Source organism: Myxine glutinosa, unplaced genomic scaffold (genome assembly GCF_964187855.1).
Source record: "Myxine glutinosa unplaced genomic scaffold, kmMyxGlut1.1 SCAFFOLD_600, whole genome shotgun sequence".
Classification (NCBI taxonomy): Eukaryota; Metazoa; Chordata; class Myxini; order Myxiniformes; family Myxinidae; genus Myxine; species Myxine glutinosa.
Genome location: NW_027616696.1, coordinates 40001 through 55480, shown reverse-complemented (window position 1 = coordinate 55480; position 15480 = coordinate 40001). Strand labels below are relative to the sequence as shown.

At 55.3% G+C, this 15480-nt stretch overlaps 2 protein-coding genes across 14 annotated transcripts in view; both read left to right on the top strand.

The window, feature by feature from the left end:
* LOC137423853 (uncharacterized) overlaps positions 1-15480 on the top strand; it is a 117746-nt gene that overhangs the window by 78433 nt on the left and 23833 nt on the right. For 3 of the 13 annotated variants that reach the window (XM_078768850.1, XM_068111403.2, XM_078768847.1), the window contains exon 1: positions 15194-15271. The exons of 2 other annotated variants lie outside the window; for them this stretch is intronic. The gene's annotated coding sequence lies outside the window, so the exon portion shown is untranslated. Of the gene's footprint in view, positions 1-15177; positions 15301-15480 lie in introns of those variants that run through there. 8 more of the 13 variants (XM_078768849.1, XM_078768842.1, XM_068111413.2 and 5 more) reach the window with 7 other exon arrangements.
* Positions 441-8669, top strand: LOC137424048 (cytochrome c oxidase assembly factor 7-like). The gene is made up of 3 exons (XM_078768852.1): positions 441-596; positions 866-1109; positions 8360-8669. The coding sequence occupies exons 1-3, from the start codon at positions 467-469 to the stop codon at positions 8553-8555; spliced, it is 570 nt and encodes a 189-aa protein (XP_078624978.1). The 5' UTR covers positions 441-466; the 3' UTR covers positions 8556-8669.

Here is a 15480-nt window from a genome sequence, read left to right as displayed (position 1 = left end):
TCGCTCCAGCCTTGTGTCGCTCCAGCTCTGCATCGCACCAGCCTTGTGTTGCACCAGCCCTACGTCGCACCAGCCTTGTGTCGCTCCAGCCCTGCGTTGAATCAGCCCTGTGTCGCACCAGCTCTGTGTCACTTTAGCCCTGCGTCGCACCAGCCTTGTGTCGCTCCAGCTATGCGTCGCTCCAGCTCTGCGTCGCTCCAGCTCGGCATCGCACCAACCATGCGTCGCTCCAGCTATGCTTCGCTTCAGCTCTGCGTAGCTCCAGCTCTGCGTCGCTCCAGCTCTGTGTCGCTCCAGCCCTGTGTCGCTCCAGCCCTGTGTCACTCCAGCCCTGTGTCGCTCCAGCTCTGCGTCGCTCCAGCTCTGCTGACGCCCTGCTCCTTTCACCTGGCAGACACCCTGCTCCTTACACCTGGCAGACTCACTGCTCCTTCCACCTGGCTGATACCTTGCAGGTTGCCAGCGCATGGCTAACTTCCTCCAAGCAGTAAGGAAGGACTTCGTCGGGGCAGCACGTGTCCTCACCTGGAACTGCCAGCAGCACGGACATTATGAAAGTTGTGCAAAGCTTGGGGCATACCACCTTGTCGGAAGAGGTTTGTTTATTTGAACAATATCTTGGTCTTGCACAAAAACTCACCTCGTGGATTGCAGGGCCTAATGGGCAGAGGGCAGCATGCTTACAGATTGACAGAGGATCAAGGTGGAGCAGGAAAGGGGAGAATGGGGGTGGGGGGGGGGAGGGGGAGGGTTTAAAGCTCGTAGATGGGAGCATGGATGGGTATGGGCGAAATCATAAGGTAACCATAGCAACACTATTGAAGGCCTCATCCCCTTTATGGTATTTATGACTTGAATTCTGCAGGTGGAGTGCCTGAAGACCCAGCTACGGCCTACTCTCTGTTCCTTGGCCCTTGTGAGAAGTCCTCCATTGATGTTGGGCCTCACTGTTGCCATAATCTGGGCTTATTGGCTGCGCAAGGTGTGAGGCAATCTGATGGCCGGCCCAACCATGACCTCTCTCGGCGTTTTTTTGCCAAAGCTTGCGACGCAGGTGTTGCGCCCAGCTGCATGCATCTCGCCATCTCCCTCAATACACACGAGCCCAGGTGAGAATGAGCACGAACTGAATGACGGTGAAAAAATTGATAATATAATAGTTGTACTTTTTCATGATGGTCCTTCTTACCTACGGCACCAAAGGTGGAAGCAGGTTATGTTTCCACTCCTCGCTGTTTGTCTGTGGACACGATATATCAAGTTGTGGACGGATTTGGACAAAACTTGATGGGTAGGTTGAGTGTGTGACAAGGACGAACTGATTCGATTTTGGTGAAGATCTGAATGTGTAAACGAGAATTTAATTTTTTTTATGCTTCTGCCCCCTAAGGGGGTTGTCTGTCCGTCTGTCCGTATGTACGGGTTAAACCTCGTCTTTCTCAGCAACCAAATGTCCGATTGAGACAAAAGTTTATGGGTAGAAGAGACACTCACGCAGAATGTTTTTATGATAATAGTGATGTCATAGGTCACGTGGTATGGTAGCCATCTTGGATTAAACGATTAAAAAAATATTTCTCGGAAACCGCTGAATGGAAAAATTTGAAACATGACACATTGTCAAGTACTCCGAATGGGGAACAAAAGCAAGATAATTATGACATCATTGGCGAAGTGGTATACCAGCCATAAATGTTTTCATTGAATGCCTTATCCTAAAAATCTGAAATTGCATGCACATCATCAATGAACCATTTGTATTGAAATAGTAAATTTATGACATGATAGGTCACATGGTTTGGCAGCCATATTGGATTTAACCTAAGAAATTTTTAAAAAACATCTTCCAACAAACCACCAAAGCGTTCGACTGAAAACTTTACGTGCTTCATCGACTAAGCATGGCGATTAAAGGTTTATCATGAAAACGTCATCGGTCACATGGTGTGGCAGCCATATTGGAGTGAAGGAAAATATTAAATAATCGTATCTCTGAAACCTTTACCTATTGATGCGAAACTTTACAAATGTCATCGAACACCATTGCTGCATATAGTTTGAAAATAATGACGTCGTAGGTCACGTGGTCTGGAAGCCATCTTGGATAGAAAAACTAACCTTGTCCGATCAACACGAAACTTCACAAACGTGATCCCCTACACATACGTAATATGCAGAGTGTACATTTTTTATGTCGCATGTCACGTGGTTTGGCAGCCATTTTAGCTTGAAAGCCGATATTTAAATAAATCTCTTATCCGAAACAGCTTCACCGATCGATGTGAAACCTGTCTTGTCTGGTAAAAATGTGATACTTGAGAACAACTGAAGGGGTTTAAATCAAACTTTATTTTTAGGGCAGTGAATGAGGGCATCTACCCATTGTCACGGGCAGGGACTATGCGGAGGCATATTGGTGACAGTCTCATTGCTCTAGTTTTTAAGTGATTCTTCACCATAGAGAGATGATGCCAAAAACAATATATACAATATCTCAGAAAAATGTATGGATGGATTCGGACAAAACTTGATGGCTAGGTTGAGTGTGTGACAAGGACGAACTGATTAGATTTTGGTGCAGATCTGAATGTGGATATGAGAATTTTATTAATTTATTTTTTAAGTGATTCTTCACCATTGAGAGATGATGCCAAAAACAATACATACAATATCTCAGAAAAATGTATGGATGGATTCGGACAAAACTTGATGGCTAGGTTGAGTGTGTGACAAGGACGAACTGATTAGATTTTGGTGCAGATCTGAATATGGATATGAGAATTTTATTAATTTATTTTTTAAGTGATTCTTCACCATTGAGAGATAAGGCCAAAAACGATATATAGCACGATTTCTCCAAAAAAATTATGTATGAATTCGGACGAAACTTGGTGGACAGATCGGGTGTATGGTAAGGACGAATTGATTATGGCCGGCGAAGCTGGTGTTGTGAATGAACGCGTATGTATTATGTTGAAAAGCCAGATTTTTCTGGATCCTTTGAGAATTTCGAAGCTTTGACGCACCAAATCGCTCCATGGAGGTCGCCATCTTGCGGATGCGGAAGTATGCATAAAAAATTGCGAAAAAGTTCAATCGGAGTTTGTTTCACCCGTCTTTTTTTGATTCACAATCTTATGCACCTCTAATTTGCAATTAAAATACTTTAAGACCAACCTTGTTCCCCGGGCCCGCATGGGCCCTGGTTATCTTCAACAAAAATCTTCACCAAACACCGGAACCAATGAGATTCGAGCATTTGAAAAAATATTTCAAAAAAGCTTATTACCGCGTTTCGGAGGCTGAAAACGGCGTCAAATATTCTAAAATTGACGAAGAATTATTTTTTAGAAATCTCGCGGCCGTAGCGGATAGTTTTTCACGGCCGGAAATATCCGACGTTGAGACGGAATTCACCGAATTAATCAAGAAGTTGTAGCGGCTGCCGCTGGGTTTTCACAATCGCCTTGCACCTATCAAGGACGCGGAGCGATCACCATGCCGGGCTCGTCCAGGACGCCCGGGCAGGCCCGCGCTCAACTTGCCAGGCCTCGGTCGGGACGCCCGGGCATGCCCGGGCATGCCCGCCCTCAACTTGCCAGGCCGCAGCCAGGACGCTGGGCCACGCCCCCTGGCGCCGGGCCTGGGCAAACCCTCTGGGATAATAGGTATATATATTGCTGCCCGATAAACGGGTTTTCAGAGTGCCTGAGTGTTTGATTTGATTAAAGCAACTCGGATGAATTCCAGCTTTTTGTCGCGTCCATTCTTCCGATCGACGTGGGAGCCCCAGCTCCTTCATTGGTGACCTACCGACATGGACACGGCAGTCGCCCTTAAACTGCCTACCTTCTGGGAGGCTCACGCGGCGGTTTGGTTCGCACAGGCGGAGTCCCTGTTCGCCCTGCGAGGCGTCATGGCCGACGACACCCGCTTCCACCATGTGGTAGCTGCGCTCGGTTCGGCTACCGCGGCCCGCGCCCTGGGCCTCCTCGAGAGCCCGCCAGCCACTGACAAATACGGCGCGATTAAGAAGCTTCTCCTCGATGCTTTCGCCCTCCCATCGGCGGAACGCGCATGGCGCCTGCTCGAACTGCCTGAGCTCGGCGACACGCGCCCTTCCGAGCGAATGGACTACATGCTTTCACTGCTCGGCGAGCACTCTCCGGCATTCCTGTTCCGGGAGCTGTTCCTCCGTCAGCTGCCTAACCCGGTACACCTTGCCCTGGCAAGCACGACGATCACAGATCCCCGGGCCCTTGCCAGAGAAGCCGACAAGATCTCCGCCGCAGGACAGCGCGTCGCAGCGGTGACATGGGACCCACTGCCGTCCGACGCAACACCCATGGCGCCCGAGCACCCGGCACGGTCGACGGCCGAACTGCCGACGCAATTGGCGGCCGCTACACCGAGCCGACCACCTCCAGCATGACGACCGGGGCCTCCACCTGACCAAGCGTGGTGTTACTATCATGCCAGGTTCGGACAGAAGGCCCGGACATGCCGACCCCCGTGCACCTTCGGCAGGCCGGGAAACGGCCGGGCCGGCGTTCATTACCAGCCATGAGCGCCGGCCACACGGGCAACTTACTGTTCATCATGGATAAAGCGTCCGGACGGCGCTTCCTGTGCGACACCGGCGCCCAACTGAGCGTCATACCCGCCTCTGACCAGGACAGGCAATTCGCGGTTTGCGGCCCCTCCTTGGTTGCGGCCAACGGATCGACCATCCGCACCTTCGGCCCGCGCAACGTCACCCTCTGCTTCGGCGGCCAACGCTTTGCTTGGACGTTTGTAACCGCAAACGTGCCCATGGCTCTGCTAGGCGCCGACTTCCTCTGCGCACACGGACTGCTGGTGGACGTCCAACGGCGTCGTTTAATCAACGCCGAAACCTTCAGCTCCCTGGTATGCACATTGAGCAGCTCCGCGCCGACCGAGCTGGCATGCACCGTCCCGGCGGCGAACGAGTTTGCTCGCCTGCTCCCGGAGTTCCCGGCCCTCACGCGGCCGACGTTTTCGGCCGTCGCAGTACGGCATGGGATCGAGCACCACATCACCAAGAACGGGGCCGTGCCGCTGCCAACCAAGGTCGAGGCCATCACCACGTTCCCGCGTCCCCGCACCATAAAGGCCCTGCAGGAATTCCTGGGAATGGTGAATTTTTATCACCGCTTCATGCCCCGCGCTGCTCAACTCATGCGGCCCCTCTACGAAGCCCTCCGGGGCACAAGCCGGCCAAGCACGACATCGCCTGGTCCGCAGCAATGGATGCGGCCTTCCAACGCTCAAAGCGGGCCCTCGCCGACGCAACACTGCTCGCTCACCCGGTGCTCAACGCTCCCATCGCCCTCACCACGGATGCCTCCGACTACGCGGTGGGCGCCGTACATGAGCAATGGGTGAACGGGGTTTGGCAGCCACTCGCTTTTTTCAGCCGGCAGCTCCGGCCGAACGAGCTCAAATACAGCACGTTTGACCGGGAGCTCCTCGGTCTACACCTGGCCGTCCACCATTTCCGCCACCTCCTGGAGGGCCGACCTTTCACGGCGTTCATCGACCACAAGCCGTTGGTTTACGCCATGGCCAAGGTCACGGAGCCATGGTCGGCCCGCCAACAGCGCCACCTCTCCGCCGTGTCGGAGTTTACCACGGACATCCGGCACGTCGCCGGCAAAAACAACGCCGTGGCCGACTGTCTTTCCTGGGCCAGCGCGAACGCGGTCCACCTGGGCGTGGATTTTGCGCTTATGGCGGCGGACCAAACCGCCGACACCACGGTGCAAGCCCTCCGGGCGGCGGACACGGGCCTCCGCCTGGCCGACATCCCCTGCGCGGACACTGTCCTGCTCTGCGACGTCTCCCAAGGCCAGCCTCGCCCCATCGTGCCCGTCACCTGGCAACCCCGCATCTTCGCCTCCCTCCACGGCCTTTCCCACCCGGGCCGGAAAGCTTCCCAGAAGCTGGTGTCGGCGCGTTTCGTCTGTCACGGCCTTCGTCGGGACGTCCGCGATTGGACCAGCACCTGCACAGCCTGCCAACAGGCCAAGGTCCACCGACACACCCAGGCCCCGCTGGCACCTTTCACCGTGCCCGAACGACGTTTCGACCACGTCAACGTGGATCTGGTGGGCCCCCTACCCCCGTCACGGGGGTTCACACACATGCTCACCATGGTGGACAGGACCACCAGGTGGCCGGAGGCCGTTCCCCTCGGCTCCACCACCACCGCCGACGTGGCGCAGGCGTTCATCGCCACCTGGGTCGCCCGCTTCGGCGCACCGGCGGACATCTCGTCAGACCGCGGACCACAGTTCACCTCCGAGCTGTGGGGCGTGGTCGCCCGCAACCTGGGGGTCAAGCTCCACCGTACTACGGCCTACCACCCCCAAGCAAACGGGTTGTGCGAGCGATTCCACCGCTCCATGAAGGCCGCGCTCATGGCCGGCCTTCAAGACGGCGGTTGGGCCGACCGGCTGCCGTGGGTCCTTTTGGGCCTCCGCACGGCCCCCAAGGAGGACCTCCAGGCATCCACCGCCGAGCTGGTCTATGGCCAGGCGCTACGCGTCCCGGGCGAATTCGTGCCCGACGCTACCAGTCCCTGGTCCGCAGCTCACCAGCGCTCGGACCTCCAGGAGGCCGCCCGACGGTTTGCCCCCGTGCCAACATCCCACCACGGTGGCCCCCAGTCCTACGTCCCCACAGCACTCCGCACAGCGGAGTATGTTTTTGTGCGTCACGACGCACATCGGTGGCCACTCCAGCCGCCGTACGACGGGCCCTTCCGGGTGCTGCGACGGGACGACAAGTCGTTCGTCATCGACATCAGCGGCAGGTCGGACCGGATTGCGGTGGACCGCCTCAAGCCGGCGCACGTGGACGTCGACCACCCACCACGGGTGGCCCTTCCGCCGCGGCGAGGCCGCCCCACGTCCACGGTGCCCCCCACTCGACCGCCCACCACCTCACCGGACCCCCTCCCACGACCCGCCAGGGGTCGCTTCGGCCGGGTCATCAGGACCCCCCTCAAATTGACCCTGCCGGTGCAAGTCGATTCTGGGGGGACGTGTGTAGCGGCTGCTGCTGAGTTTTCACAATCGCCTTGCACCTATCAAGGACGCGGAGCGATCACCATGCCGGGCTCGTCCAGGACGCCCGGGCAGGCCCGCCCTCAACTTGCCAGGCCGCAGCCAGGACGCTGGGCCACGCCCCCTGGCGCCGGGCCTGGGCAAACCCTCTGGGATAATAGGTATATATATTGCTGCCCGATAAACGGGTTTTCAGAGTGCCTGAGTGTTTGATTTGATTAAAGCAACTCGGATGAATTCCAGCTTTTTGTCGCGTCCATTCTTCCGATCGACGTGGGAGCCCCAGCTCCTTCAAAGTAAATTTTATAAATTTTTATCTCATCCAGAATGCAAATGGTGTCATTTTGAACTAGGTACGGCACCTACTACACCTATTGACTACCAACTACCTAACCCACTGATGCCATAGTGATGGGTAAAATAGTGGCAAGAGGCTTTGGCTTCACCGGCTCATTGCGGCTTTGCAGTCGGGCCATATTATTTCGGTGAAGATACAAATCTGGATACAAGATTACATTTTTTGTGATTTTTCGCCATTGAGTGATCGGGCCAAAAACAATATATGGCACAATATTTAAAAAAGTTTTGGATGGATTATGACAAAACTAGGTGGATGCATTGGTTAGGTGATTTGATTTTGCTTCAGGTGTGGATCCAGATCTGGTATATCGGTGGGATACAAAACGTGAACTGTTCAGTCTGACGGAGGTAAGCACTCTTTCGAGTGCCGTTCCAGTGTTGTGCGCAGCCTGTGGCTGCTGGTTTGCATCATTGCTGGGAGCGTGGCTGTGCTTTTGATGCAGTGCCCCATGTAGGTTAGGGACAGAATTTGGAATTTGTTCAGTGTGCTGGCGCTAGCTCACCTACTCTTTGCGAAGTACACCTTGGGATCTTTAATGTCCATCCAGTAATGCCGGCAGATGGGACACTCAGTTTAACTTCCATCCGAGGGACGGCAAAAACACTGAAACATTCTGGTTGCGAAACAGCGGGATGAAAGTTTCGAGCTCGGTCGGGGTTCAAACCCAGGCTGGACAGTTTAGAGGCAAGTTAGTGTACCTCCAGGTCATCCTGCCAGCCATCAAATGCAGCTGCATTGTGAAATACATCCTTGGCACAAAGGAATTGACTAAAAAGCTAGGAGGTACCATTTGATCAAGAGTTCAGTAGAACTATATCAATTTATTGAATTGAAAATTGAGTTTTGTTTTGTTGGTTATAGTGTTACAGCTATCGATCCCATTTGAATGAATGCATTTTAATCCACCCAGGGATGACACCCGAGCCACTGCTTTGGCAGAAAACGCCTGTAAAATGGGCCATTCTCCATCCTGCATGGTTGCCGCTCATCTGCTCTCTCAACGTGGTCTTGGTGGCAAGGTCCGGGCGAGAGAGCTGCGTGCCGAGGCAGCAAGGCTCCATGCAGAGAACACGGGACGCGATTTCAGTGTGGAATTTGGAAAGTGAAGTTTTCTCGAATGTCGTAAACTCGTTGCTCATAATGTCAGAGATGTCGTCTCGGTTCTTGAAGAAGCTGGGCAGGACGTGCTCACTGTGATTATAAAGTGATTAAGACACCCAGAGATCCTCTGTGTCTTTGTTGTCCAACGGATACTTCATCTCATTCTATCTCGTCTAGTTTGATACTTTAAGTTTGCTCTCCAACCTGAGTAAATATCTCACATCGGTCTACTATGTTTTGGCAAAAGTTGTGCATTGGCATTGAAGAGCAAAATGAAATGATATCAGTTGTTGCATAACGGAAAATTTAATTTTGTTATGTGAGATTTCCAGAGAGAGAGAGAGAGCAAAACCACGACCCAGGCTGCTCGGATGAGAAGACCAACAGATAAGCTTGATCAATATTAAAATCATTACTTTGTTGTACAGAAATGAAAATGTGATTGTCTTTTGAAAAATCACCTATCAGAGCCCAGGTACAATGGTCGTTTGTAAAATCACCAATCGATGAACGTTAAACTGGCTGTTCAGTCTGCCGGCATTAGTCGGTGGACGATAAAGATCATATGGTGTCCTTCGTGAAGAACAGACGAGCTATCGCCGGCACGCACCATAAAGAAATTCCAAATTCCTGCCTTAACTACTTTGGCGAACGTCAGGCCTTGCCAGCCGGTTCATGAAAGACTTGGGCCAGAAACCTCCCTTGGCCAACCTACTTGAACCCCCGGCGGCCCCCTTCAAAAACCTGCATTTTGAAGGGGGTTTTTCAAGTTTGGGTCGTGGCCCTGGGTTTGGGAACCCCTGGCCTGGCGGTACGCAAACTCGTTCGAGGCTGGGTTCAAATCACGCAGAGGGATTCATCAATGTTTGTGCTGTCCATCAGATGGACATTAAACTGGGCATCCCGTCTGGTATTGGTGGATGGGAAAGATCCCAAGGTCTCCTTCACGAAGAGCAGGCGAGCTATCGCCGGAACCCTGAACAAATGCTAAATTCCTGGTCTGACTGATGGGGCACTGCATCAGCAGCACACCTCCACCCCCCTGCAGAAAAGTGGTGTAAACCTGCAGCCACACCGATCATACGAAAGAAGAGTGCAGAGGGTAATGGGGAGTGACTGAGCAGCAATGGACCTTAATTACATGATGTTATTTAATTTAATGATTAAAGATGGATCTAGTCTTCATCACTTTTGCTCATCTCGGCGTGTCGCCAAATTAAACATCTCAATTTTTATGCCTCCGTCGATGAAGTCTTCAGGTTGTCTGTCCATCCGTCCGTGATGGGTTTTAATTACCGCGATAACTTGAGAACGGCTGAAGGGATCTTCGTCAAACTTGGTGCAGGTATGTATAATGAGGTAAAGATGAACTGATTAGATTTGGGGGTCACGAGGTCAAAGATCAAAGGTCATGTTTGGTAAAAATCCTGTTACCGCGATAACTTGTGAACCAGTGATGGGTTTCTGACCAAATTTGGTACAATTACGTAGAATGATGTAAAGATGAACTGATTCGATTTTGGGGTCGACGTTCAAACTCTTCAGCCTGGCAGAGGTGTGCGCTGAAGCTCTCGCGTTGTCCTCTGCACAAAGTGCATTCTTGGCCCCTTCACAGATCATTTTTGTGCATCAGAGACCATTCTTCAATTACTCGTAAGAAGCCTGGCGTTCGCTTTGCGGTTCATGTGAACGGTTTAAGTTTTTAAAATTATAAATTGCATTTCCGATTTTGTGCAGCAGTGTGGGAGCTGTGCTCAGACGATAAAGCCAGACAAAATCGACGACACAGGAACGAAGTTTCACCGAGCTATTTATTTAGCTCAAAACCAAAGAACTCAAAAGCACACTGAATCCGCCCCTCGAATGGGTGGCAATTTATATCGCAAACTGAACACACAAAAGCCACGCCTCTCAGGCGGGGCGTGATATGCAAAATAGGTAAGTCACGCCTCCCGACAGGGCGTGGTATGCAAGGCAAGAGTTCGCCCGAGAAGGGCAAGTCGACACGCCCGGGCGAGTCTGGACACGTGACCGCTCGCCAGTTGCGTCATCGGCCGGTGCACGGTAATTGTGTCATGCTTCTGGTAAGCGCTACATGCGCCCCCCCCCCCAGATTTAACCTGCACCGGGAGAGTCAGTTTGAGGGGGGTCCTGATGACCCGGCCGAAACGACCCCTGGTGATTCGTGTGGGGGTGGTAGGCGGTGTGGCGGTGGATGGTCGGGCGGGGGGCTTGGTTGACGGGGGACGGCCCCGTCGTGGAGGAAGGGCCAACCGTGGAGGTTGGTCGAGGTCCAAATGGGCCGGCTTGAGGCGGTCCACGGAGATGCGGTCCGGCTTGCCGCCGATGTCGACGATGAATGACTTGTCGTCCCTCTGCAGGACCCGGAAAGGTCCATCGTACGGCGGCCGGAGCGGTCCCCGGTGTGCGTCGTGCCGGATAAAAACGTACTCCACAGTGCGAAGTGCTGGGGGGACGTGGGGTTGGGGGCAGCCGTGGTGGGACGTGGGCACGGGGGCAAATCTCCTGGTGGCCTCCTGGAGGTCCGAGCGTTGGCGAGCCGCGGACCAGGGGCCGGTGGCGTCAGGGATGAATTCGCCCGGCACGCGCAGTGGCTGGCCGTAGACCAGCTCGGGGGTGGAAGCCTGAAGGTCCTCTTTAGGGGCCGTTCGGAGGCCCAATAGGACCCACAGGAGCCTGTCGACCCAACCGTCGTCCTGGAGGCTGGCTCTGAGAGCGGCTTTCATCGAGCGGTGGAACCGCTCGTACAAGCCGTTGGCTTGGGGGTGGTAGGCCGTGGTGCGGTGAAGCATGACCCCCAAGGCCTGGGCGACCGTGCCCCAAAGCTCGGAGGTGAATTGCGGGCCTCTATCGGAGGGGATGTCCGAGGGCGCGCCGAAACGGGCAATCCAAGTGCCCACGAAGGCCTGCGCCACGTCGGTGGATGTTGTTGATGCCAGCGGGACGGCCTCCGGCCACCTGGTGGTCCTGCCCAACATCGTGAGGAGGTGGGTGAAGCCCCGCGAGGAGGGAAGGGGTCCCACCAGGTCCACATTGACGTGGTCGAAGCGCCGCGCGGGCACGTCGAATGGTGCCAACGGGGCCTGGGTGTGCCGGTGGACCTTCGCGCGCTGGCAGGCGACACAGGCATTGGCCCAGTCGCGGACGTCCTTACGGAGCCCGTGCCAGACGAACTTTGCTGGCACGAGCTTCTGTGATGCTTTCCGGCCCGGGTGGGAAAGGCCGTGGAGGGCGTCAAAAATGTGCCGCTGCCATCCGGTGGGCACGATGGGGCGAGGTTGGTCCATGGAAAGGTCGCACAGGAGAACTGTGCCTGTGTCCTCGAAGGGGACGCCAGCCAACCGCAGGCCTGTGTCCGCTGTCTGGAGGGCTTGCACCGCGGGGTCGGCGGTCTGGTCGGCCGCCATGCGGGCGAAGTCCACACCCAGGTGGGCGGCGTTCGCGCCGGACAGGGAGAGGCAATCGGGCACAGCGTTGTCCTTGCCTGCGACGTGCCGGATGTCCGTCGTAAATTCGGACACGGCGGAGAGGTGGTGCTGCTGGCGGGCCGACCACGGCTCCATAACCTTGGCCATAGCGAAGACCATGGGTTTGTGGTCCACAAATGCCGTGAGAGGGCAGCCCTCCAAAATATGGCGGAAATGGTGAACAGCCAGGTAAAGGCCGAGGAGCTCGCGGTCGAAAGCGCTATACTTGCGCTCGTTAGGGCGAAGCTGCCGGCTGAAGAAGGCCAGCGGTTGCCAAGCCCCGTTCACCCAATGTTCATGCATGGCGCCCACCGCGTAGTCGGAAGCGTCCATTGTGACGGTGATGGGTGCGTCGAGCGCGCCAGCATGGTTGCGTTGGTGAGGGCCAGCTTAGCGTCCGTGAACGCCGCGTCCATCCCTGTGGTCCAAGCGACATCGTGCTTGGTCGGCTTGCCCCGGAGGGCTTCGTACAGGGGGCGCATGAGTTGGGCGGCGCGAGGCACGAACCGGTGGTAGAAATTTACCATCCCCAAAAATTCCTGTCGGGCCTTGATGGAGCGGGGGCGTGGGAATCTTGTGACTGCCTCCACCTTGGTCGGCAGCGGGACGGCCCCGCGCTTCGTGATGCGGTGCCCCAGGAAGTCGACAGCCGTTACGCCAAACTGGCATTTCGCCGGGTTGATGATGAGGCCGTGCTGGCCGAGGCGCTCGAAAAGCTTGCGCAGGTGGATGAGGTGCTCCGCCCGGGAAGTACTGGCGATGAGAATGTCATCCAGGTAGACGAACAGAAAGGTGAGATTGCGCAGCACACTGTCCATCAGCCGCTGGAAGGCCTGGGCCGCGTTCTTAAGGCCGAACGGCATTCGGAGGAACTCGAGGAGGCCAAAAGGTGTAATTACAGCCGTCTTCGGAACGTCGGCCGGCCGGACAGGTACCTGGTGGTAGCCCCGAATAAGGTCGACCTTGGAGAAGATCACCCGCCCCGTCAAACGGGCGGAAAAGTCCTGTATGTATGGTATCGGGTACCGGTCGGGGGTGGTGGTGTCGTTGAGGCGGCGGTAATCGCCGCATGGTCGCCATCCGCCACCCGGTTTGGGCACGATGTGCAGGGGCGAGGCCCACGCGCTATTCGAGCGTCGCACAATGCCCAATCGCTCCAGCGCGTCAAATTCCACCTTCACCATGGCGAGTTTAGCCGGGTCGAGGCGGCGAGCCCTGGCGTAGACCGGTGGACCTGTGGTCGGGATGTGGTGTTCGACGCCTTGCCTGACGGCGACGGCCGAAAACGTCGGCTGCGTGAGGGCGGGAAACTCGGCGAGTAGCCGGGTGAACTCGTCCATGGCCGGGAGCGCGCAGATTAGCTTGGTTGGAGCGGAGCCGCTCAATGAGCAAGTGAGCGAGCTGAAGGTCTCGGCGTTGATGAGCAGACGCCGTTTGTCGTCGACGAAAAGCCCATGCGCACAAAGAAAATGTGCACCCAGCAAGGCCATGGGCACGTTCGCCGTGATGAAGTCCCACCTGAAGCGCTGGCCCCCGAAGTAGAATGCGACGCTGCGCGAACCGAAGGTGCGGATGGAGGAACCGTTTGCGGCGACCAAGGCGGGGCCGCATAGGGCGGCCTGTTTGTCCTGCACCGAGGCGGGTATCACGCTCAGCTGAGCGCCGGTGTCACACAAAAAACGCCGCCCGGACTCCGTGTCCATGATAAACAGAAGGCTGCCTAAATGGCCGATGCTCATCGCAGGCAGCGAGCGCCGGCCTGGTCGTTTCCCGACCCGCCAAAAGTGCACGGTGGGCGGCACGTTCTGGCCTTCTGCCCAAACCTGGCGTGGTAATAGCATATGGTCCGCACTGGTGGAGGCTCCGGCAGTCGCGTCGGGTTCGGCCGACGGGGCGTCACGGCGGCCGCTGCCGTCAGTGGCGCGGACTCGGCCGGTGGAGGCGCCAGTCGTGGCGCGGGCGTTGCCTCGGTCGGCCCAGGGTCCCAGGCGGCCGCTCTGACGTCGCCTGGCCGAGAAAAAATTATCGGCCTCCTTGGCCAGGGCGCGAGGGTCCGTGATGGGCGAATTAGCCAAAGCTAACCGTACCTGCCCAGGTAGCCGCTGGAGGAACAGCTCGCGGAAAAGGAAGTCTGGGCTGTGGTCACCGAGAAGACCAAGCATGCGGTCCATGCTTTCGGATGGACGGGCCTCGCACAGCTCCGGGAGGTGTAGTAGTTTTTGTGCGCGTTCGGTCTCCGTGAGTCCAAACGCACCGAGGAGTAGGCCTTTGAGCGCGCCGTATTTGTCGGCGTTTTCTGTAGGAAGCTCAGGACCCGGGCCGCGGTGGACGCATTGAGCGCGGAAACCACATGATGGTAGCGCGTGGTGTCCTCAGTAATTTTCCGCAGGGCGAAGAGAGAATCCGCTTGAGCAAACCGAACGGCCGCGTGCGACTCCCAGAAGCCCGGGAGCTTCAAAGCTACAGCTGACTCCATCGCCGTGTTCTTAGAAAGGGGTCACCAATTGTGGGAGCTGTGGTCGCACGATAAGCCAGACAAAATGGACGACACAGGAACGAAGTTTCACCGAGCTATTTATTTAGCTCAAAACCAAAGAACTCAAAAGCACACTAAATCCGCCCCTTGAACGGGCGGCAATTTATATCGCAAACTGAACACACAAAAGCCACGCCTCTTAGGCGGGGCGTGGTATGCAAAATTGGTAAGTCACGCCTCCCGACGGGGCGTGGTACGCAAGGCAAGTGTTCGCCCGAGAAGGGCAAGTCTGGACACGTGACCGCTCGCCGGTTGCGTCATCGGCCGGTGCACGGTAATTGTGTCATGCTTCCGATAACCGCTCCAGCTCCAGCAGCACATTGCACACCGGAGGTGGGCCGAGAAGGCTACTCCTGCCGGCGGGATGTCATGCTTTTGAACCCGATGTCTCGTTTTTGGCACCATCTCTCAATTGTGAAGAATCACTCAGAAATTATAGAATCCGGAAATTCACCAAAATCTAATCAATTCTTCCCCACCTGCCCACCAAGTTTCATACGAATCCGTGCACAACTGTTTGAGATATCCTGCTCACAAACAAATAGATAAACAACAATTATTTTATATGACGTGTTCCGGTCGCGGTCATGACGTCACTTCCACTCTCTCGGTACGCCCACTCCCATTCGTTGAAACCCAGGTCCAAGCTCATTGGCTAGCTTCAATATACAGGATCACAGAAGGACGACAGCTGCAGGTATGTTCATTGCTTGTCGTCCGGTCGAGGTTAGTGACCGTTCAACTATCCTTGGTGATAAACTCCAACGTTGTAATTACTAACAATTGTTATCATTCCGTTATCATGTTGTTTCCGTCCACGCGATGACGCGACGATGTTTATTTAATATTTACCAAAAAGCAAAATGCATCGTGAATACCTGTCAGGTACCAATCTACTTGTGAGTT